This window comes from Gracilinanus agilis, chromosome 2, assembly GCF_016433145.1.
Source record: "Gracilinanus agilis isolate LMUSP501 chromosome 2, AgileGrace, whole genome shotgun sequence".
Taxonomy (NCBI): Eukaryota; Metazoa; Chordata; class Mammalia; order Didelphimorphia; family Didelphidae; genus Gracilinanus; species Gracilinanus agilis.
This window is the reverse complement of record NC_058131.1, coordinates 387,821,187-387,846,687: the sequence shown is the minus strand read 5'-3', so window position 1 is coordinate 387,846,687 and position 25,501 is coordinate 387,821,187. Positions and strand designations below refer to the sequence as shown.

Sequence of the window (25,501 nt, the reverse complement as noted above, 5' to 3'; positions counted from 1 at the left end):
TCCTTTTTGCAGGGTGTAATCACCCTCTCAAAGCTGGGATAGGGAGAGCCAGTCTCAGGCAAATATCCGTTGCATAGGTTGATCCTGTGAAGTAGATGCTGTCTCAATTTCCACTTCAAGACCTGCTTTTATCATTAGAGCAGATCATTCATTTTGTAGAACCAAAGTCTTTTCTCAACAGATATGGAAACATTACAGATGGATTCTATGGTGATTTTTTTTAAATGCAAAGGGTTCATTGCCTTAATCATAGAGTCATAGCATATTAAATTAGAAGTAGAAGTCACCTTCGAATATAGAACCTAGAATGTCAACTCTTGAAGTCAACTTACATCCTGGAGCAGAACAGAAAATATCAGAACTAGAAAAGAACTTAGACTGTCAGAGATCTTAAAGCATAATAGAATGGCAGATCTCAAAAGGCTTTTGGGACATAATAGAGTATCAAACAGGACTTAGAATTTAGACAGTGTTTGAGCTGGAAAAGACCATAAAAAGTGGATCTCACTACTGGAAGAGAACGCTTGAACATAGACAGTGCTTGAGCTAAAAGGGATGATAGGATAAAGGCAGGTGGTGCTAAAGATGGAAAGAAAACTTAGAACATAGAGCAGGCAATTAGCTCCTCTTCCTAACATTTTAAGGATAAAGAAACTAAGGCCTAAAGAGATCAAAGCACATGCCCAAGAATATATCATTCTCTATTAGCAGAGCCAGGATTCAATTAGGGTTTCCAGATCGACAGTCCAGGGTTTTGTTTTGTTTTCACCAAGCCCCTTTGTGTGGATTTATCCTTCTGATATCCAGATCTCCTTTCCTAGTAGAGCACACAGAGATAGAGGGACCATAAAATGCCAACTCTTTGGTCCTTGCATTGCACAGTTATTTCCAATGCCTGCAAATTCCCCTGTAATTGAAGAGCAATTCTCTTGGGTCTGAACCTGGAAATTAAAGCAGTGTCTCAGCTACTTTGGGACAGCTGGCCAACTCTGCATGTATCCATATTTCCTAAAAGTTCCTAGCCAAGCAAGGCCCACAGTGAATGGGGGAAAAACAACTTTTGGCAGACTAAAACTAAAGGCACCAAAACATATACTATACCTAATGTACCTCATTAATTTAGACCCTGGCTATGATTTGGTATGCATGGGCTCATGGGGGACTAGTAATATGAGGGTTAATTTCCTGGGCCTGGCATATTCTTCAAGATACACGTCCCCATCAGACAATTCTTTGAAATTCCCTTGTTTGTTTCCGAAACTCTAATGGCCCCACAATTTAAATCCCCTATTGCCCATCTGGGAGAGCCCAAAAGAAAACACAGATCACCTCTACCCTTCCTGAAACTCACAGGGATCCCTATGGCCATCAAAAGTTTTGAGGGCTGAGAGGAAGAGACTTGATCAAAACCAGGAGGAAGCTCTCTGAGGCTGCCAACCTGGACTGGTCCAGCCTTCTTTCCACAGATCCAAGTCCCTCGCTGACCTAGTATGTGTTCTGGGCAGGCATTCCTCGCACAGTTATTGCCCCTGAGATTACTACCTTTGCCTCTAGGTAGACACAGGTGTTTCTGGAAAAGTGTACACACACACACACACACACACACACACACACACACACACACACAGAGCTCTCTGCTTTCCAACTGTGTTGACATCTCCCACTGGTCCTTGGGTGTCCTTCCCTGACCCACATGTCGATTCTTAGCTTCCCTGCCATTACTGCTATATTCAGGCAGAATATTCTGAGGTGCCTTGTTCAACTGCAGCAATTCTCAGTACACATAGCTGAAAACAGCCGCCCCCACAATCCTCTCTTCTCATTGGCTACATGGGCCAATTATTAGTACAATGGGCCAATTCTCATCCTGTGGAGCTGACTCTTTGGGGAAAATCTGTAGGCTGGGGAAGTGGCCTAGATTTGAAATGGAACAGCCTTAACTGGTCAATTAGCATTGGCTAATTTATATTGAGTGACCTTGAAGGAATAGAGTCTATAAAGAACATGGGAAAGACATGAACCCCTGCCCTCTCTGAACCCCTTGACTGGAGCATGTAAAGGAGGCCAAGAGCTAATAAGAATGAATGAGATAATTAAGGGCTCTCCACATTCCCAAAGACTGGGTCACCTTGGCCACTAGGTCACAAAGGAATACAGATCATCTGCAGATGTGGAAATTGAGGCCTGGAGAATTTTGCTGATTTTCCCCAGGTCACACAGATATTGAGGGAGTGGGCACTTCCACAAGAGGACTAAATGAAGTAACTAGTGGCTCCTCACTGCAAAGAACAATGTCCTGCCTTACACAGCTAACTCCTTTTAAATCCTGACTACTCAGGGATTATTCTTGAAATAATTAAAAGACCATTTGGTCTCACTCTGTTCTTGAGATGTGACTTACATTGAGTGGTACCTGGACCCCAGCTTTAGACCTGATCCTGATTCTAGCCTTATTCCCTGGATAATGAATTGGAATCCTGATCCAATCCTGGCCTTCAGTCCTAGTCTTCATGAATGTTCCCAACTTGCTACCTCCTTATGTGCCTGGCTCCTTCTCTATTGACATTTCTTCCACTACTTTTTTCCACCTTGTTGCTTCTTGCTAGATCCTATGCCTCAATTACCTTCTGGTTTAGCAGAACTGGAATTAGACCTGAACTCCATTTCTAGTTCTAGCATCCTCTGCCAATGGATTCTCCTGTTTCATTTGAAGCTATTCACCCGGCCTTGAAACTGGACCATCCCCTAGTGGTGGCTTACCCCACCTGGACCACTGGTGCTTAAAGAATCATTGAATCATAGGAGTTAACGCTGGGAAGAAATCTTATAAATCCCTAAGCCCAACCTCAGTTACAGATGAAAAAACTAGAAAGTAGCAAATCCAAGATTCAAATCCAAGTCTTCAGACTTCATACTCAGTACCTTCTCTATTGCTATAAAAAAATGACCATCACTGGCAGTTCATCTAGCTCAAGGTCATGATGGGTACCTTCAGTTGGTTGGGCCTCTTTGAGTATCTGCTTCACAGTGACCAGAAGGAATGGAGCCTATATTTTGGATTTAGCACGAACATAAACTCATTGCCCATCTTTTGAGACTATCAGCCAAAAGGACCATCCACTGGGTGAATTAACCAAACACTTAACTCTTTTTTTCTATTGACATCTACCCTAATAACATCTTTTGAAAACAAGCAAGGAGAAACAAGGTGAAGGAAGATCATACAGAGCTAACCCATGGGCTTACTTCTGTTGACAGTTCTGGGCAAAGATGGATCACATCTCAAATCAACTGAAGAAGTACTTGCTAGGTTTTAATTATTTGTCTGTGATCAGTACTGGAAGACCTGTATAAGATGCACAACTCTCACCCTTGAGAAGTTTAAAGTTTCATTTTAGAAAGAACTTTAGAGACACTGAACAGAATTCACTTCTACAACATTCCCAACAAGCAGACACCAAGTTTTTCCTTGAAGATTTCTGGTGCTGGATAACTCACTGTTTCCTCAGGATAGCACATTTTATTTTTGATCAGTTATGTTTTTTAAGAAGTTTTGCTTCTTTTGAACTGGAATATGCCTCCTTTACAATCTCTGCATTGGTCTGAGTTCTACCCTCTGGGGCCAAGCAAAACACATCTAATTCCTGTTCTTCAAGACAACCCCTTCAATACTTCAGGACAGCCATATCTGTGTCCCCTTTTTCACCTCCTCTTTTTTTCTTTTCCGTAGGTAACATCTCCATTTCTTTTAAAATCCGCTTATGGGACATGGTGTAGTGTCCTAACCATCCTCATAACTCTTCTCTGGACCTCTTCCATTTTTATCACTGTCCTTCCAAAAATGTGCCATTCCAGACCTGGACACTGACCCTGAATTGATTCAAACCAGAGCCAAGTGCAATGAGACTCTCCTCTCCCTTTTTCTGGCACTATGAGTGGGATCTAAGAGCATATTGGCTTTTTGGCTGCCACATTACCCTACTGATTACTATCTATTTTAGTCTTCTAGAACCCTCCAGACCTTATGAAAGAAGCAGCAAACCAAGGCATGAGAATACAAGAATAGCATTCAAGGGGTTAAAAAGAACAGACGGAGGGGGGGCCTCATCACTATGGCAACTAACCCAAGGGTTCTGAAAGACTGGGTCTATGTTTCTTTTCACCTGTCACTCTTCTCCATACTATACCTCTCTTCCCCCAGCAGGAGACAAGTTGTGACATTTTCACGCCTACTAACAAGCTGCTTGACTTGGGGGTGGGGGGTGGAACAAGACTATGGGCTTAGCCAGTTCTCCTAAGCTAGGGATGGCTAAACAAAGGGGGTCCTGGAAAGAACTCGGAACCACCACCACCTCTACGCCAAGACATAACTGAAAAGGCTTTTTAAAAGATCGAGCCACAGTTTCAGTGTTGAGCTAGAAGTTAGCTATACGAGATGTGAACAGCACCACATGCCAATGCCCCCACACATATGTGTGTGGTAGGGTAGAGCAAGAAAAAAGAGAGGCACAAGCTACAACTCTGGGAGAGGGGGGAAGTGACTTTTGAGTGTTTACTTCTGTTCTATCACAGGCTATACAAGAGCAGAGTTAATAGGTAGAGGAGGCAGTGATGAGGTCCACATGTCACATAGTTAGAGGAGGCAGCACCACTGGAAAAGACAACCAAGACAGATATTAAAATGACTTGCACCTTACCGCTTCTTGGAAGGAGGCTAGATTGCATAGGTCACATCCTTGTTCTTAATATGCAAGGATCAAGGGTCCACAGATGAACAAAGACAAATACCTTATAAAGCTGCAAAATCATGAAATATAAATGAATATAATTATATTATATAATAATTATTATAAATTTAAAATAACCCCCAAAAAAAGGAAAATTTTAATTCCTCAGAAGCCAGCTTTACCTAATCCCCAGATACTCAAGTTTTCAAAATGTTGATGGCCAGGATACAGTGCGACATCGTCTTATGAGAGATATGCAGTCAACCTCTAGGAATGGAAAAATACCCATTCATTTGTACTGACATAGGTGGCACCAGGACATGAGTGCCCCTTGAATCCCTAGCTGACCTGCCCTGAGGCTTACTCCAATCCTTACTGCCCTGTGTCTAGCTGGGACACTAAGAGTGACAACCATGGTGCTAAGAGGGGAGAATGGTGCCACCACCTTTCTAAAAGGTGATGGAGTGCCTCCATCACTCAAGTAGGTAAATACGTTACATTAACTGAACTATGTGTAAGAACTTCCCACAGGAACAGAGAGGAAGATGTCAGAGAAATTGAAGAGAATAAGACCCTGACCTTTAAGAGTTTCCAATCTAGCTGGTCATGACCTTACACCATCCAGAATATAAGCAAGATTCCCCCTTTCTGCCCCAGTTGTGATGGATGGAGCCCCAAAGAGGAAGATCAACTTGGTATAAAATTTCCTTTTGAGACAAAAGCCTGTCAGCATGAAGGAGTCCCATGCATCTGGCTTACCTGCTATGTACCATCTTCTAGTCATCTCAGGGCCCAGCTTATGGGCATAGAAAGTCAAGAACTTAATTCTTTGAAAACATTCAAAAACAGCTGCCCCCACAATCCTTCCAGCCACCTACCCCCCCCCCAGTGCCATTACTCCAATACTAGGAAAAGACTACATGGGGATGTGACAACTTTGAATGACAAAATAAACGAAACAGTCTAGCTTCTGCTCTCACTGTCTTAATCGCAGCCAGATTCAGCATAATTTGTGGAGTTGGCAAAAGTTGTCTTTGGCACTCTTTTCCAGGTGTCTCTCCTGCTCCCCGGCTCCCACTCCCTGCTTTGGTGCCTGCTTTGTATCCTCCCACAAGCACTTGCTCCTTTCCAGACTGCTTTCAACTAATCCCCAGTAAGGTGTTAGCTGATAAGGGCTTGAGATATTCAATGGATCCCAAGAACTGGAAAGGACCTGAAGCATCATTCAACCTAGCTCCCAACATGATCCATGAATCTGCTCTACAATTATGCCCAACATGTGTCCATCCAGACTCTCCTTGAACACATTACCTCTTCAGTTGCTCAAAATAATATGGACCTTAACAGAGGATGCTAAAAGATCCAAAAGACTTTAATTCATTTCTAATGGTGGAATATGGGGCACAAATATACACAATGGTGGATATATCTCAGGACTGTATAATACGGACCCAAAGGAACCTTAGAGATAACCTGATCCATTCTACAGGCGAGAGAACTGAGTCCTGGAAAGATTAAGTGACTTGCTCAACGTTACACTGACAAAGTGACAGAGCCCCTATTGAAACCCGGGTCATCAGATTTCCAATCCTATGCACTTTCCATTGCACTTGTGTCCTTCCAATTACACTATATAGATGGCTGGCCTAGAATTCATTTTGACACATTTCCTTTTTCCAACAATGGAACACCATTATATTAGGTCAAGAGAAATACTGCCTCTTTGATTAACCACTAAAGTGTTGTGTTTTTTTTTTAAAGCCAGACCCTGGCTTGCCAAGCACAATCTCAGCCCCATCTGATTTAGCAATTACAAGAAAGTCACCCCGGGGTACACATGTGGGACCAAAGCAGGCTATGGATTTAAATCCTCCCACTTGGCTTGCAGAGTGTAGATTCTGGGGAGCCATTTTTGGCTGTTAGCAGTCGTAATACTGAGCTCTGCTGAACTTGGGATAGTGCACCCCAGTCCAACCAAGGCAGGAATCACCAGCTGGCTAAATTCATCACTTCTCCACATACAGGACCTAACTTATAGCTGTCAGAGGGAGTATAAAAGGAAGTGAGGTTAATGACTAAATCTCTAATATATAATACAACCCACTCAATTGCATAGTTTTGGTTTAGGAATTTCTTGTTTTGTTTTTAATACCCAATCAACCCAGAAACCCAGTGCCCACACACTAACAAATTTAAGGATGTATTTGTGCAAGTGATGTGTGCATTTTGCTTGGCTTCTCAGAGAAGCCTTATGCCTAAGGAGATCCCTAGAGAAATGTTATAAAAAGGGTCATTTTGTTATTGTTTTTGTTGTTAAATTGATCACAATAAATTGATCTTCATAAGGGAGAGAGGGTGGATTTTGGAGCATCAAAATTTGAGTTTCCTGTCACTCTAATGGACCAGATTCTTTTTCTTTGATTTGGCCTGTCCTCTAACAGCCTCTCCTTTTGAGTGATTTTCCTTTTTCTATATACCAGTGAGGCCTGACTCTCTATGTTGTGTATATCTCAAGTCAGTCCCCTACAGCACCTCTCCTATGGTTCAGCAAGGACATCTTTAATCACTAGAATGCAGGAATGCTCCCAGACCTTTGGGATACTAGACCTGCTGAATTTTCACCCAATGTTCTGTCCCAGTGGCAAGAAATTGGGCTGGACAACATCTGCCCCACAGTCTCTGCAGACTGATTCCTGAGAACTGTCTCTAATCCTTACAATACAGATCTCAGAATCCCAGCACTCTGGTCTGCCCCCCTCAGGCTTTTCAACCAGCATATTAAGTACAAAAATGACTCCAATTAAACCTAATTAATAGGATTTAATAGAGCAATTTCTCTATTCCAATGCTGTTTTGCTATTTAAAGCCCTTTTTGAAAACTGAGCCTCCAAAAGCTAAGCTAAAACGTATGCATACATCATTTGGTTTCTATTACATGAACAATCCCATCTTAGAAAAAAAAATGAGATCAAACATTATCTGGGGAAAGTTGATTCCAAGGACCAGTTCTCAGGCTAATACTGAGAGAAACAAACGTAGAGCCGGACCGATGTGTTGCTGAGCAACAGACGGTGCGGGGGATCCAATCTGGGAGGAAAGAGAACAGCATTCCCAAAGAAGAGTTGGGGGGAGGGACCAGCAATGGCTGGAGTCCATTGCCACTGAGATGAGGAAAGACATTTCCATCCATAATTGAGAGTAGACATTTGGGGCCAAGGGACAAATCTAATCCTTGCATCTTACCAGAAGGAATCCCTCATGTTCATATGCAGGAGGTCATTAATGTTTCCACATGAAAGATGCTTTAGAACCATGGTGGGAGGAGTGGGGGAGGAGGGTGAAATGCTTGTGTGTGTATATCTCTATATCTTTGTATATATATGTGTATGTATATGTATGTTATAAGGACTTTCAATAGCCTTTCGGTTCACTTTTTTTTTCTCTCCCTGGTTCCTTCTTCCTTTCTTTTAGGATAAGACAAGTGCTCTGAGCCTCAGCAATGTGGCCGGAGTATTCTACATCCTTATCGGAGGTCTCGGGCTCGCCATGCTGGTTGCCTTAATCGAGTTTTGCTACAAGTCTCGTAGCGAATCCAAGCGGATGAAGGTGGCATTTCCTTTTGCAAGTCTAGTCTTACCCCTTCTCTAGTCCCCAGATTCCCAGGGGAGCTTTCAGGGGTTGAAACCGCTTTTATTAGAAAGATGATGAGAACATAATAAGGAAGGAGAATCAGGGGAAGGAATAAAGCATTTATCAAGCTCCTACTATTTTCCAGACACTTTCCAGATATTATCTCATTTGTTTTCATTAATAGTCCATGAGGGTGATAATAGCTTACATTTCTATAGTATTTGCTATAAGCAGGAAGTGTGCTGATAAATGTTCACCAAATGTTTCTGGGGTGGGTGGGAGGGGAAATGTAGGCACAACACATTTTTAATTTTAATCTGCAGTTAACATTTTCTCCATTACTTTCTTGAGTCTAGACAATCAACAGAACCATAACTTGAGCCCCAATGTGTACTATTTGCTGATCGGCTTGGCATAAATGCTTTCCCTGAAAATTTAACAAATTGGCTCTCACAAACTAGTTCCAGTCCACCCTCTGATAAGGAGGTTTAGGTTAGCACAGTGTTTTCCTCACAACAGCTTTGAGTCATCATTTGCTCAATGAAGAAACTGAAGCCCAGGGAAATTGAGTCAGAGCCCCAGGTCAAATGACTAAATTTAGGGTGTTTCCAGCTGCATCAAGATAGGAAAAGAAGGCCACAGATAGAAAAGATATAAGATGTCAATTAGTCAATCAGCAAATACCACTGTTGCACCAAATAGGCAATTTCAGGAAGACCTAGGTTCAAGTATGACCTGTGCAAGAACTGTGAGACTATTGGAAAGGCCATCTAACATCCTAGTACTTCAGGCAATTCCCTGAGACTACCAATTCCACCACTCTGCACCATGGAAATCACGCTGGATTTGGAGGCAGAGGACCTCAAGCCACATCCAAGCTCTTTTACTTACTAGGGATTAAAATGTAGACCTTAGGGAAATCATTTAACCTCTCCTGGCCTGTGTCCTCATCTGTAAAATGAGAAGTGGGTGGGGAAGGGCAGAGAATGAACTACATGGTCTCAGAGGGACTTCCTTGCTCTAAACCTTTGATTCTGTAGCACTAAGTTGCAGAAGTTGGGTTTTTTATATAAGCTGTATCCTAAAATTATATCTTCTTAAGAAGGAAATATATGTTGTTGTTCGGGCATTTCAATTGTGTCTGACTCTTCGTGACCCCATTTGGGGTGTTCTTGGTAAAGATACTAGACTAGTGTATCATATCCTTCTTCAGTGCATTGTATAGATGAGGAAACTGAGGCAAACAGGATTAAATGACTTGCTTATAGCCACGCAACCAGTAAAGTATAAGATCCAGATTTGAACTCTGGTCTTCCTGAATCTAGACCTGTATTCTATCCATCGGTAGGTAGGTAGGCAGGTAAGTAGGGAGAGTAGATAACAATGGATAGATAAAGATATATACATAGATACGTTTATATGTGTATTTCTAGCTATATAATATATTGGTTTAGATATCACAATTCTGGCATATTCAAAACCCTGGTACTCTACCCACTACACTAGATAGATAGGTAGATAGATAGATAGATAGATAGATAGATAGATAGATAGATAGATAGATAGATAGATAGATAGATAGATAGATAGATAAAATAGATGGATGGATGGATGGATAGATAGATTAGATAGATAGATAGATAGATAGATAGATAGATAGATAGATAGATAGATAAAATAGATGGATGGATAGATAGATAGATAGATAGATAGATAGATAGATAGATAGATAGATAGATAGATAGATAGATGGATAGATGGATAGATAGATATATATAGATAGATACACATATGTACATGTACATATGTGTGTATATATACATAATTATGTATATATACACAATATTGGTTTAGATATCTCAACTCCGTTTTATGCAAAATCCAAATGTAGCATACAGTTGGTTTTTTCATTATACACATAGTATCGGTTTGTTTTTTTATTGATAAGATAAATTTTAAGGGTGCACCCTTTTGTCAAGGATAGACTATTCAGACCATTATGGTAGCTATATACTAAAAATAACACTGATTATAGGCTAGAGTTCTGGGAATTTCACTGAAACCAAGTAAAAATCTTTCACTAGCAAAGTCAGCAAGATGTAGCAAGAAGAAGTAAACTATGCAATTAATCACCTTCCTCATTCGAGTATTTAGAGCTGGAAGGGAAATTAGATATCTTCTAGTTCAATCCCCTCCTTGTACAAATGAAGACAATAATGCTCAGAGGGCTAAATAGCCAGCACCACAACAAAATAATAGATAGCATTTATAGAGAAATTCAAGATTTGCAAAGTGCTTTATTACAAAGGTAATAAGTAAGAGAATCAAGATTTGAATCCCCATTCTCCAAACTCTAAATCTATATATACTACCTTGTAAGTTCATGTCCTTTCACCCTTTTTTGCTCAAAGATTGCTTCAGTCACCCCTCCTCTACCACCACCACCCATTGCCTGCCTAATGAAGAAATAATGTCCCTAATTGACAGGATAATGTGGATAGATGGTGTTATCCACACTAGGGAACTGGTTTGGATACTTACTTGGCTGTTGATAAGTATCACAATTCCCTTTTAGTGAAAGGAATCAAAATTTACTTTCCCCCACTGGACCAGTGTGCATAAAAAAGTCTTAGAGATTATGTTATAAGAAAACAGTATCTATATTTATTAGAAATCAAGGTAGACTGTGAGGATTAAACAAAAGGATACCCTGACTCTAATTTCTTATACTTCACCTAACCAATCTAAGTCTATCTCACAAAGGATGCTTCTGTTCTTCCAGCCATGCTACCAGCTTCCTGTTTCTAGCTAGGTTTTCCCCAAAAGCTCACTAAAATACCTGGCTATAATCCTCAGTCTTTAGTTTAGTTGTTTCTCTAAGAAGTTGTCTCTAAAATCTAGAGTGGCCTCAAGATGGCTGAGTCCACCCAAAGCTGGGTCTGACCCTGAGGTAAAAACCCCAGAGCCCAGCAGACAGGATCTTCAGATAAAACCTCAGATAAGTTGGTAAACACAGCAGTATGTTTAGATCTTCCTTAAGATGTTCTCCAGTTGAAAAGGAACCTCCAAACTTCCACAAACAGGTTAAGGTGAAGTAGCCCAGGAAAGCTGCACCTTCCTCTTCTAGCTCAGGAACAGGAAATGGCAATTTCTCCCTCAAACTCCTTCCTCCTCAACTTTCTACATTCCCGAATTCTCTCTAGGGTTCCTGGCTTGAGCTCAGCACTTTGGAGATAATTTCCAGTCCTCTCAAACTTGGCTCTTATCAAAATTCAATTCTCTATAATCTCATTCCTCCACTAATAAAATTTGAACTTTTTAAGTTTGGCATGGAAGACCTTCAAGATTCTAGCCCCACTCTTCCTCTTCATGGTGAATCATTCACCACCCCCATTACTAGCCTTGAGCTCTTCCTTGGCTCCTGACAGTATGCTCCTCACTTCTGCCTACTGAAATCCCACTCACATTGTTTGGGTTTTTCCCATGTTACCTAACTCAATTTTCCTAAGAATTTCACCTGTCGAGATTATTATCCCCTTTTTATAGTTGTGGAAACTGGCTCAGAGCAGCCAGGTGATTTGCCTATTACTACATAGCCATTGAGTGGTAGATCAAGGACTAGAAAAATGTCTTCCATCTGTATTGTTGTTGGTCCTTCATTTTCAAAGAGGACCAGTGACATCATTAGATGATATCTTGACTTATGTATGAATCAGATTTAAGTGAGGCAGAGCTACACAAAGTCATTAGCCTCCCTTTTGTTTCCAGAGTCATCAAAAACCAGGAGCAAGACAAAAGTCAGGATGATTAGTGATGGCCCAGGATGCTGAGGATGACTTTGTTGTCTTTGATGTCTGACCTGGATTTTAGGCAAAGCACAGATTTGAAGGCAGCTAAGTGGCATAATGGATAGATCCTAAGACTTGGAGTTAAAAAAGACCTCAGTTCAAATCTGGCCTCACACACTTATTAGCTCTGTGACCCTGAACAAGTCTACTTAACTGCTGTGTGCCTCAGATTCTTCATGTGTAAAGTGGGGATAATAATAGTAACTCCCCCTCTCCATCCAGGGTTGTAAGGATCACATGAAATAATATTGGCAAAGTGCTTATAGAAAGGCTAAATCTTACTCAATTCAATTCAACAAATATTCATTAAGGGCCACTAGATTCAAGACACTCTACCAGGCACCGGAGATACAAAGACACCTATGAAGCAATCACTGCCTTCAATGCCTATCCCTTCTGGAGAAATATCACATATAAGGATAGAGATTGGATTTTTAATTTTATTAGTGTAGGGAACTTCCCCTATCAATCCAGGTAGGCTCATACTCAGCAACTTACACTCAAAGAAGTAGGACTTGAGCATAGGGCTTCCTGACTCTGGGGTCAGCTCTCTACCCATTACACATCACTGCCTCTCAAAGACCATGTTGTCAAGAAAACATAAGTTAATTTGAGAAATGGAGGAACACTAAAAGGGAGAGGCAAGATGAGGGTGGGAGGGAGAGGGAGTCTGAAGGGAAGAGGAGGAATGAGCTGCATCTTTAAGACAGTTTGGGATTTTTTTGGAACTCAAAACTTAAAAAAGGATGTTTAAAAAATTATCTTTACATGTAATTGGGAAAAAATAAAATATTATTTAAAAATTTTTAAAGGAAGTTCCATATTCGAAGAGGTAGAAGGAGCCCGTTCTAAGTATAAGTGACAGACAACCCATGGAGATAGGAACTGGAATGCTGGGTTTGGGGGATAACTAGTGGGCCAGTTTGGCTAACAAATAAAATATCTGCCAAGGAGTAATATGGAATAAAGCTGGAAAGGAATGTGAGAGCCAGATAGTAGAGAGCTTTAAATGTTAGGAAGAAAAGTATAGATTTTATTGTAGAAGGTCATCTCATTTGAGTCTCATTATAATACTGTGAAATTATCAAACTGAGAGATAATTATCCATCCCCATTTGATAGATGAGGAAACTGAAGGTCATATAGAAGAAGTGACTTACCTACAGTCACACACATCTAGTTAGTAGAATTACACCCAAGGTCTTTCTGAGAGAGAGAGAGAGAGTCTGTGTTGTACCCCCCCAAACTTGGTTAAAACCTAATTTTTTGCAAATTTTAAGATTTAGAATTTAAATGTTGGAAGTTCTTCTGGTCCAGCCTCCTTATTTTAGAGATGAGAAAACTGAAACCCACGTTTCAGATTTGCCTGAAGTCAAACAACAAGTTAGTGGCGGTAGGGGCAGCTAGGTGGTTCAGTGGTTAGAGGGTTGGGCTTAGAGACAGGGTTCAAATCTGGCCTCAATCACTTCCTAGCTGTGTGACCCTGCTCAAGTCACTTAACCCTCTTTGTCTAATCCTTACCACTCTTCTGCTTTGAAACCAATACACAGTATTGATTCTAAGATGAAAGGTAAGGGTTTTAAAAAAAAAGTTAATGACAGAACTGGGATTCAAATCTAGGTCTCATGACTTCAAAGTCCTGTACTTTTTCCATCATAACAAGCTAATTATCTCCCGTTTCTCTTCTTAAAATTTTTAAATAAAGGCTTAAAAGTTTTTCTCTGAAGTAATCATAATGCCTCTCTCATAGATTTCTACATAGAAGGAAACTTAGGGGTCAGTGAGGCCAGCCCTTTCATTTTATACACAAGAAAACAGATTTAAAGAGATTAAATGATTGCCTTCGATCACATAGGTAATGGTGGGGGCAGTCAAGCTTTAAATCCCTGTTCTCTGACTACAGAGTTAATGCTTTTTCCATTATTCAGTACTCAACAACATTACTCAACAATTTTTGGACTCAGGAACTTGATGACTAAAGTCCATATCATTTCATTGGTCAACCGTGATTCCAGTCCAACATATAAATTCATAGATTTAGAGCTAGAAGTGACCTCAAGTCATTGAATCGATCCCTTCTCATTTTAGAAAAGAAGAAATTAAAGCCATAGAGGTTGAGTTCCTTAAGGATCCAGGGTCACATAAGAAGTGACATGGATGAAGGCTTGATCCCAGGTCCTCTGACTCCAAAACCAACACTCTTTCACTCTATATACTTAAGTTGTTAATATAGTAGTTGCTTTTTAATATCTCAGCCCACAAAAAAGAAAGGGCAACTAGGTGGCACAGTGGATAGAGTAATGGGCCTGGAATCACAAAGATTCATCTTCCTTAGTTCAGATCTAACCTCAGACACTAGCTATGTGACTGTAAGCAAGTCACTTCCCCCCTTTTCCATCAATTTCCTCATCTGTAAAATGAGAAGGAAATGGCAAATCACTCCAGTATCTTTGCAAGAAAACTCCAAGTGAGGTCACAAAGAGTCTGACATGACTGAAAAAAATACCTGAATAACACCTACCTAAAAAGAGGGTACTTTGGGGTAGTGAAGTGGCACAGTAGATAAGAGCACTTGTCTTGGAGTCAAGGAGACCTAGATTCAAATCTGAACTCAGACACTTCTTAGTGTGACCCTGGGAAAGTCCTGTAACCCCCATCTGCTTAGCCCTGGCCTTTCTGTCCTAAAATTGTTACTCAGATAGAAACTAAGGGGTTTTTTGCTTGTTTATTTGTTTGTTTTTTTTTAAGAAACTTCCAATGTCTTATTAATCTATATGTTCCTTAATTTTTGAAGCTTTCACCTCTTGTCTTATTCAGAAGGGACAGGCCGACCTCACTCAGCCAGGTTTTTAGAATCTTGAAGTGGATCTCTCTCCTTGTTATTCTGGACCTCAACATCTCTAAAAGCGATTATCTTCCTTCAGAAGCAAGAGGGCTTGCCTCACATGGTGGCCCAAAGAGACCATGACAGGGTCTTGTACTGATAACTTGGCCACCTGATTCTTTCTTTGCCTTCTTATCTCAGAGCCATTCTTAAAGGATTGCCGGTGAGGCATTCAGCCTCAAATCCCTGTCCTCGGAATCAGACCCTTCCCTCAGTTCAGAAAGAGTCCCCCTGCCCCATGCTATCAATGCCAGCCCCTCTCTTTTCCTGCCCCTCTTTCATGTCACAGGGCTGTCAGTCTGGTTACAACTGCAGCTGCCTTTTCTCAGAACAGCAGGGGAATAAAATAAAATCTCTATTAGAGTCATAGAATTCACATTTGAAAAAGTCTCTGGAGAGTATAAGAAGCAAAACTCTCAGATGTGATGTCAGCAGACCTGGGTTCAAGTCCCAGCTCCACCACTTCCTGGCTTTAATAGCTTAAGTCCCAAAGCTTCCTCCTAAAGACACCAAATTGTCTCCCTCCTGGCTTGGAAGGCAGCTTGGGGACATAAAAAAGCAATAAAGAGGGAGTCCGGACCTCAGATCAAAGCCTGCCTACACCTCATATACAAGACACTTATTCTCTCTATGCCTCAGTCTCCTCATTTATAAAACAAGTGGATTGTACAATATGACTGTAGCATCTCTTCCAACTCTAAATCTTATTATTCCATGGCTTTCTATTTCCATGGAATTCTAATACTAAACTAGCTAATACTTAAAAAATGCCTTAAGGTTTGCAAAGCACTCATTTGAGCTTCCCAACAATCCTATAAGAGAGATGCTATTATTTGCCTTCATTTACAGATCAAGAAAATGCACCTCCAGAGAGGTTACATGATCTGCCCAGGGTCACACAGTAATTCTGAAGTAGAGCTGAAATGCAGGTCTCTCGGACTCTAAGTCTAAAACAATCCCACTGCATGCTCAAATTCAACAAATATTTCCCAAGCACTTACGATGTTTAAGGAAGTGGGATAGAACAAGAACAGATATCACTCGGATTTGGGACAGCTTCAGTCAATTCATCAATAAACATTTATTTGAGTGCCTGCTATGTGTCAGGCACTTAAATAAACATTTATTTATGTACCTGCTATGTGTCAGGCACTCTGCTAAACACTGAAGATGCAAAGAAGAGGCCAGAGACGGTCCCTGCCCCGGAGCAACTTCAAGTGTAATGGAGGAGACAACATAAGGACAGATGCATTATACAAGATAACTATAAAATAATTTAAAAGGGGAAAGCACTGGAATTAAGAGGGGTTAGGGAAAGCTTCCTGAGAAGGTGAGATGTAAGCTGGGACTTAACAGAAAGCCAGGGAGGTCAGTGGTCAGAGTGGAGAAGGAAGAACATTCCAAGTATAAACAACAGTTGGAGAAGACACTTGGAGTTGAAAGATGATGTGTCCTTTTCCTGGCACAACCAGGAGGCTGGTACTCCTGGATGGAAGAGCATATGTTGGGGATTAGGATGTAAGAAGAGTGGAAAGAGGAGTTTAGGTGATGACGGGCTTTAAATGCCAAGCAGAGCATTTTGGATTTCATCCTGGAGGCAAGAGGTCGCCACTAGAGTTTATTGAGAAAAATGGGGGGTAACAAGATCAGACCTGAATTTAGGAAAATCACTGTAGTTGCCACTAGCCTCAGAGTACTCCCCTGGAACCTGAGAGGGTGAGATTCCCAACCTGGAATTCTGTGAGTCTAGGGATGAGATCGTTTTTAAAGGTTTTAGATTCTCCAGACTTCAGGACCTCACTCCCAACTGGGGAAAAGTGTCCAGAAGGAGACGCAGGGCTGTCATTATAGTGGAAAGGCATCCAGTGTCTCTGTCATTTACCACTGGGTTCCCAAAGGAAATGAACCCCTAGCCTTCTCCAAACCACCAACCCTACCCGGGAGAGCCGCTGCCTTTTCATAATTAAGCCCAGCAGTGTTAATGGGCTATGTATTTAAGCCACAGCAGTTGCATTCTAGCACACTGGCTCCCTGGACATTAATGAGCAACTGGGAGAGGTGGAAGCCTCCTGAGGAAGAGCATTCGCTGCAGGTGGTCACTCAGTGCCTTCCCAAATACTCTGGATGAGATCATTAATGAGGTTGTAGCCTGTCATTAGGCCATTCTTCCCATTCTCTTGTCACAAAGGCTTTCCGGCTGCCTTCAACCTTAGCTGCCCTTTCTCTAAAAGATGAGCCGTCAGGGGGTTGGAATAAGATCACCAGCAGAATCACACTATGGTCAGATTCGAGGGGAGATTTCTTGGGGCTGGAGCCTCAGACCTCCAGTCGGATGGCATGGATGCCAAGCCTAGACCACCACCCCCACTTATAAACTGTGACACCCTGGGCGAGTCACTTAATTTTCCTCATTTGTAAAATAATTGCATCTGTAAAATGAATATGAGTTATGTATAGTAACTTGCCAGTGGGTGGAATTTTAAACTACCATGTGTTGTTTCAGTGTATCAGTTCCCCAGGACTATAGAGCATACCACCAGACTGTCATTTATCAGTGGCCTTCCCCACACCCTACTGGCAGAGGACCTGGGTTTAAATCCTGGTTCTTATTTACTATCTGAGTAACCTTAGATAAGTCACTTCTCTGAGCCTTAGTTTTCTCATCTATAAAACAATGTGAAGGGCAGCTAGATAACATAGTGGATAGAGTGCCAGGCCTGAAGTTGGGAAGACTTGAGTTCAAATCTGACTTCAGATACTTAATAGTTATGTGACCCTGGACAAGTCATTTACCCCCAATTTCCTGGCTCTTACTGAGCTTATGCCTTGTAATTGATACTAAGACAGAAGATACGGGTTAAAAAAAAAGATGTGGTTGAACTAAATAAACCATGGGGCCCTTCCAACTCTAAGAGTCCTTCCTCCCCCTCAACTCTCCAAAATCTTGTATCTCCTGCAAATAGGCCCACTTGTAACATAGGAGCATATAATGGAAAAGACACCAAACCAAGATTTCAGAGACCTAGATTCAAGTTCAGACTGTACCACTTTTGTGTGACCTTGAGCTAGCCTTTTAACCTCTATGTGCCTCAGTTTCCTCATCTGTCAAATCAGCACCATAATCACTGCCCTGCTTACCTCACATAGGTAACAAGACTGAAAGTATTCTATATAAAGTACAAAAGAAAGAAAGGAAGGAAGGAAGGAAGGAAGCAAGGGGAGAAGGAAGGAAGGAAGAAAGAGGAGAGAGGGAGAAGGGAGGAAAGAAGGAGAGAGGGAGAGAGGAGAGGAAAAAGGGAAGAGAAAAGAGAAGAAAGAGAAAAAGAAATAAACAAAAATCAGGAAGGAGGGAAGAGAAAAAGAGAGAAGGAAGGAAAAAAATATCTGAGGATCCTTGGGTTTGAGATTTTTGGACTACATATGTGATTTAATCAGAATAAGATGCCTAGTATGGAAACTTCCTTCAGCGATTCAGATCAACAGCTCATCTATATCTTATAATCTTTTTTTAACCTTTATCTTCTGTCTTAGGTATGGATTCTAAGACAGAAGAGTGGTAAGAGTGAGGCAATTGGGGTCAAGTAACTTGCCCAGGGTCACACAGCTAAAAAGTGTCATAGACATGGAAGTTGTTACCTTATGAAGGAGGTGGTGCTATTGGAATTGGACCTTGAAAGGCAATAGGACTTAGAGAGTAAAGATAAAAGAGGCCCTTCTAGGCATGAGATATGGACCTAAGTAAAGGTGTAGAGACAAGATGAGGTAGGACAAAATCAGAAAAATAGAGCATGATTCATTTCAGCTGGAACATGGAGTGGTACAACATAAACCTAAAAATGTAAGTCAGAGCCAGATACTTGAGAGCCTTGAATGCCGGGGCTTAAAACTTTATCCTTTAGACCAGTGATTCCCAAAGTGGGCGCCACCACCCCCTGGTGGGTGCTGCAGCGATCCAGGGGGGCGGTGATGGCCACAGGTGCATTTATCTTTCCTATTAATTGCTATTAAAATTAAAAAAAAATAATTTCCAGGGGCACTAAGTAATATTTTTTTTTCTGGAAAGGAGGTGGTAGGCCAAAAAGTTTGGGAACCACTGCTTTAGACAATATCATTGAAAGTTTTTTTTTAGAAGGATGGTATGATCCATATGTCCAAGCAGAATGGTTTTAGACAACATTTTAAGAAGGTAGATGGAAAATGGAAGTCAAGGGGAACAATATAATAGGCTATATAAGGAGAGAAGAAAACCAAATACTACTAGAGTAGTGGCCATGATCATGGAAATGGTGGAGCAGAGAATGCAGGGCAGATGATGTCAGGGCAGATTTGTGAGGGAAAAAATAACCGGCCGAACATAGGATTACATAGATTTAGAATTAGAAGGGACCTAAAAGCCATCTAGTCCAACCCCTTCATTTTACAGATGAGCCACTGAGGCCAAGCAAGTTTAAATGACTTCTTCAAAAGCATACAGGTAGTAAATAGAAATGGAGTTTGAACCTAGATCTCTCTGACTCCAAATCCTATATATTTTTCCCTGTATCATATTGCCTCTCAAATGCTGAGCCTTATGACCTTACCAGTTGGGAAATATCCAACAGACAATTGGGAAATTATGGACTTTTTTCTCCCCAGTGATCCCCTTTAAAAAGTTAAATATGCATCTTTCTGCAGTGGTTTGGAGAAAGCCCTGCCTTAAGGAAAAGAGATAAATTAGTCGACCCCCAGAAAAAAAAATCCACAATATATAGATGAAGACCAGTGTGAGCAAATTGACCTTGGATGATAGTGTCCCGCTAAGTTTTTGTGGCTCTTCTATCAACAACAATGCAGTCATGCCTTTAGCCTGTGGATGTAGGTATCAGGGGCGGCTAACTTGCCTGGGATGCCCCTTGGAATACAACTTTGAGGAGAGAAGGCTGGCGTCATTAGTGTGGGTCTGGTGGATCATTTTTCATTAGAGAAGGGACTTGGCTTAAATAAAACTCAAAGAATAGCATGTCGAAGCAAAACCCATCTGGAGCTGTGGGGTGTTCCCTGCCCTCAAAAAAAGTTCCTATTTGTTTTTCAGAATCTTTTTTCAGTAGCTGCTAATTCCTTGAGTTTCCATTTTCATATTTCGAGGGTTGTAGCATCTCAGTTATATTTATAAAGCCTTTGATTTAACTTCTCACACTCCCTCCCAGCAGAGGGTGGGATTTAAATAAACCAGGCCAGAGAGAGTGGTGAGGAGAGGCAGAGCTTACTCATGTGGGTGTGGCGTTATATGGGACAAGCATGGCTGAATCATGGGAGTGCCAAAAAAGAAAACCTTCTTGTCAGCATGATTGGTAGTACTAGGATGCCCCCAGCCTACAGATACTTCTTAGGCGCCGTAACCAGGGTGGGACAGAAGGGATTAAAAATAGGCACCCTGGCAGAATCCTGCCCTTTCTTTTGAAAGGGATCCTGAGGAATGCAGCCTTCCTCAATTCATTTAAAGTTTGTCGAGCACCCCAGAGGGGAACCCACACTTATAGAGAACCTGTCATAGGGTCACATCATTTAATCCTCCCAGAGACTCTCTAGGCAGTTAGGGCAAGGGTTGTCATATCTATTTTATAGATGAAGAAGCTGAGGGGAGAGCCAAGAACACCTCGCCCAAGGTTACACAGTCATAGTGGAAATAAAGACTTGCCTACTGGAAAGGCAGTATGCCATGGTGGGTAGAGCTGGCTGCAAAGCCAGGAAATCCCAACCCATAATGGCCAAGAGACCTTGGAAGTCACCTAGAAAAAGTTCTGACTAGGGGGAGTTTCCTCACCTGGGAGTTCTCAATACCAGTGAAATCACTGGTGCAGTCCCTATCCCTAAGACTTCCCAGATTAGGGAAAAGGCAGAAGCAGGGAGGAAAAGCAATACCTTGGGAATCCTAATTTATGTTGACTTGAGATACATTGGTCATTGCCAAGGACATGGGGAAGAACCCCCTGTCCTCCTGAAAAGGGTTTCTGTTTGATCCCACAGCAATCCATCAACGAAGCCATACGGACAGCGACCCTGCCTCGGAACAGTGGGGCAGGAGGCAGTGGAGAGAATGGCCGTGTCGTCAGCCACGACTTCCCCAAATCCATGCAAACAATTCCGTGCATGAGCCACAGCTCGGGGATGCCCTTGGGAGCCACAGGATTGTAACAGGAGATGATCGAGTCCCCAGGGGAGCAGGGCTGGTCTCCCTAAGCCCCATCCCAAACCCTTCAGTGCCAAAAAATATTGAAAAGCAACCATCACCAGTCACCATGACCATAGCAGGACAATTCGACGGTCTTTCCTGAGGAACTAAGAATCCAGTTTCCTTTCCCCCTCCCCTTCCTTTTTTTGCTTCTGTTACCATTGCTCTCTGAAGGAACCCAGTATGGGAGATGAATAACTGCATTGTGCTGCAATAAGCAAAAAAGTAACTGGATTTAACAGACTCACAAACTCTGAAAATGGAATCACTAATGAGGAGATTGCACCACTTTGTTTTAACTTGGTCGTTAATATGTCTGAGTGTGTGCAATATTATTTTTTCCTTACTAATCTCCATGGTTTGCAGGTTCAGTTTGCCCTTCTCCTCACCCCCCCCCCCAACCCTCCTTGTTTCAGGCTTGATCTGGAATCTGTACAACCAAGCCGGGCTTTCCAGCAAGTCCAAGGAAACGTCCAAGCTACCACCACGAGGGAGGATTCAGAGTTGCCCTTCATCCATTCCATGGCCCCTAGGCCATCCGTTGCTTTAGCTGTGGCCCAGGGCTGGGTAGAGAAATGTATGTAGTAGTGGGGAGTGGTCAGCCTTCCCCCCAGGAAGAGGGGCAGAAGTCACTGAGGCATTGACTTAGTCTGCAAATGATAAAAGAAAGGAGAGGTGGGCAGGTAGCACTGTGAGATGAGGGACTTTTCCAGAAGGCTCCCTTTGGGGGGAGCACAGGGAACCATGACTTTGAACTTTCAGGAGCCAGCCAGTGAGACCTAAGTGGGCAGTGAGGTTCTGTACAGGGCCCGGCTCAGCCCTAAAACTGTGCATGTCTGAGTTCAGAGAACTTTTGGCCATTGCAAGGAGATGAGTCTGCCAGGTGAACCTGGGACTTGAGAGGAATGAATGAATCAGGTGGGGAGTTCAGCAAAAAGTCTTCTCTACCTTACCTGACAGTTGGCTGGGGTCTCCAACATTGGGAGAACAGTTTCTCCTGCCCTGAATCGAACAGGACAGGGAAGTTAGAGGCAGGGAGTTGCAGAAGCTCATAAGCAAAAGAAAATCAGAGGAGTGTTGTGGCTAAAGGCAGCCTGGAGCACTAGAGGTCATGAATCCTTACTGTTCTAGAACAAGGCACATAGGGGCATCCCATCCAAGTGTCTCAAGCCTAGCACAAGGGACTAAGTGTGAACCTTGGGTTTTAGAACCCAAGTAACTTATTTTTACTTAGATCTAAAGACAAACAAAAAAAAATCCTGGTTTAAACAAGTAGCCAGCCTGGCACTCTAAGTCTTTCTTTTTTTTCAATTTCAGAAGGTGTAATGCCTGCGGCTGAATCATTTTTAAAGGAAGTTGTGGGGAAGAGGAATTAAAGAAGCTGATTAGATCTGGGAACTTTAAGACCCCAGGCCCCCAACATCCTGGGCTTGCTAGCCAGAGGAGAACTTAGTTTGGGGGTTAAGGAAAAGTGAACGAAGCCTATCCCTGGGGTCTAAGCAGGTCTGCAAGACCCAGTTTCACATTTTCTTAAGGAAATAATTGAGCCATTGAGAACATAAGAGGACTGGAGAGAAGATAGAGGATCTGAGAAGAATCCCAGGCAGACATAGGAGTTCGGTAGGATGGAGGGTGGAGGGTCTCTTATATGAAGCTTCTCCTAGGGCCACCCAACCATTGTATTGGTGTAACTGGCTTCCAGCAACCCTACAGCCGTTCTTGTTAATGCATGACTTGGTGCCGTAATGTGTCACAACTTTTAATGACAACCCCGCTCTGACCTGTTCTGTATCATCTGCTGACCTGGTATCCACATATGATGTCTTCTCCACTAAGGGTTATCATTGGCAGCTGGCAAGCTAAAGGACACCTGGTGCCTAACTGAGGGCACAGCATGCATGTCCTTGGAGTCTCTCAGTGGATGCCCCTTCCATTTCCAGGTTTCTTCCACATCCCCTCAAGGGACCATTGTCAGCTGTGAAGAATGCCCTCTTGAGGTCAAACCCAAGCATTGTTTTTCTGTACAGTGTGTCTGGTGTGGGCACGGCACATACAAGGACCTAAGATGGACTTCCAACATTCACTGCCGGGAGACTTTCCCTCCAGATTTTTTCCCAGCGCACTGCCCCGCCCCCAACACCACAGGGACCAATCAAGACGGGAAATCAAGATATGCCATTTCTGTGGAGTTGGAAATAACTGCCCCTTGTCCCCCACCTCCCTCTCACTGCTCTTCAAAGACACTTTGCCTTTGGCCAGAGCATCCAGTCACCCTCTCCCAACCCACCAAACCAGCCAGTGAGACGGTCAGACAGGGAGAGACCTCCTGGGCTAGGACCGAAGGCCTGGGATAACAGGATCTTGAGACTCATTCAAAAAAAAAAAGGATGGGACAAAAAAAAAAGCAAGAAAAATGTTAACTTGTAATATGTATTTTTATTACACTTTTCTTAAAAATAGAGAAATGGGAAAACTCTTAAAGGCATTGACATTTTTCTCAGCAGGAATCTCTATTTAACAGTTGTGACTCTCATTAAATTTTGCTCTTTGGTACCTGGAGCTTTTATTTAACATCTCTATTTGTTTTAACTCTCTTGGCAGATGTGCAAAAGGATTCTTGTGTGATCAAACACTGAAATACCTTCTTTTTAAATGGTCAACTTTTTAGATCGCTTTTTTCTTTTCCTTTCCATCATTTGCATAAAATGGAAATATCACCGAGAATTAAATCACTGTGGATCCATGATCTATTTTTCACACTTGTCTATTCAGTTTTGTCCATTCAGTGCCAGAATTGTTGCAAATGGAGACAATGTTACCCCTAAGGCAGTATGACTTGGTTGCAGCTGAATGGACTCTCCCTTGGTGACTGCCATTCCTGCCTTACAATTAGCAGTCAAATAAATGGTTTCAGGTTGAATTTCAGCTCAGTCCAGTATTTACCAAGGGAAACAGGGGCTGGGGAGTTGGGGGGAAAGAGGGCCTTGAAAGTATTTCCTTTGTGGCATGTGTTTTAAAACACTGATATCAAAGATCATCAACTGTCAGAGCTAAAAGGGTCGAGTCTGAAGGAATCTTAGGGACCACGTTGGAGGAGATGAGGTTCAATATCTGATCCATCCTTCTGACTTTACAAAAGAGGAACTTGAGTACAAGAAACTTGCACAGAAAGTACAAGTTGTCAGAAATGGGATTAAAACCCCACAGCTCCTGACTCCAGTGCTGAGCTATTTGTTCCGTACCAAGAAAAAGGCACTAGATGCTTCTGTTTTTGTTTTAATTTGGGAATCAAAGTATTAGAGCAGGAAGAAGCCTAAAAGAGCCTCCACTCCAGATCCCTCATGTGAAAGATCAGGAAATTGAGACCCATAGAGGGGAAGTGATTTACACCATAGTGGGATATTGGGATTCATTGCTCTATGGCTCCATAGCAAGATAGAAACAAAGCAATAACTCAAACTGAGATTTAGCTTCTAGTCAATCAGTTCATATTTGAAGAGGCGGCATGGTATAGTGGCTTGAGCATTGGACTTGGAGTCAAGAAGATCTGGGCATAAATCCCACTTCAAATACATGCTAGCTCTGTGGCCTTAAGTACCTTCGTAGAATTCAGTTTCTTTCTTTCTAAAAATGAAGGGATTGTGCCCAGTGACCTCTAAGATCCCTTCCAGATGTATGCCCCTACCATATGTGCCAGGCACTGTGCTAAGTGTTGGCGATACAAACCAGGGAAAAAAAATAACAATCCTCCCTTTCAAGAAGCTCACATTCTATCCAGTTCCATGTTCTTTCTATTACAAAAGGGTGTCTATTTCTTCCAGTGCCTAACACATAGTAGGTACTCAACAAATGTTTGTTGATTTGATTTACTGATTACCCTCTCTTTTCTTTCAAGTGAAAAAGTGATTTGATATATTTCATTATCCATTTAATAAATATTCATTAAGCACCTACTATGTACCTAGGCCTCTGTGAGGTCCTATTCAGGGTACAAGAAGCACATGCCATTTGATCCCCAAGGGGCACAGTCTAGCAGCAATTATATTTCATCATTCATCGTATGTGTGATCTGTTTCAATTTTCCCATCTTGGTTGTAAAGCTTCCAAGCTTGAATCTTCCTTCCCCTGTAGTCATTTTTTCCCTTTTGTCAGTGAAGCTGACAGTTTTGATGATTACCATCAATCTTTCCACTGGAGCCAGA

At 42.1% G+C, this 25,501-nt stretch overlaps 1 protein-coding gene across 4 annotated transcripts in view; it reads left to right on the top strand.

Moving 5' to 3' along the window:
- Positions 1–21,262, top strand: part of GRIA1 (glutamate ionotropic receptor AMPA type subunit 1) — a 344,210-nt gene extending 322,948 nt beyond the window's left edge. For all 4 annotated transcript variants that reach the window (XM_044661775.1, XM_044661774.1, XM_044661773.1 and 1 more), the window contains 2 exons: positions 8,199–8,333; positions 21,074–21,262. In XM_044661775.1, the coding sequence (XP_044517710.1) occupies positions 8,199–8,333; positions 21,074–21,262 (324 nt within the window). The remainder of the gene's footprint in view (positions 1–8,198; positions 8,334–21,073) is intronic.
- Positions 21,263–25,501: the final 4,239 nt, after the last annotated feature.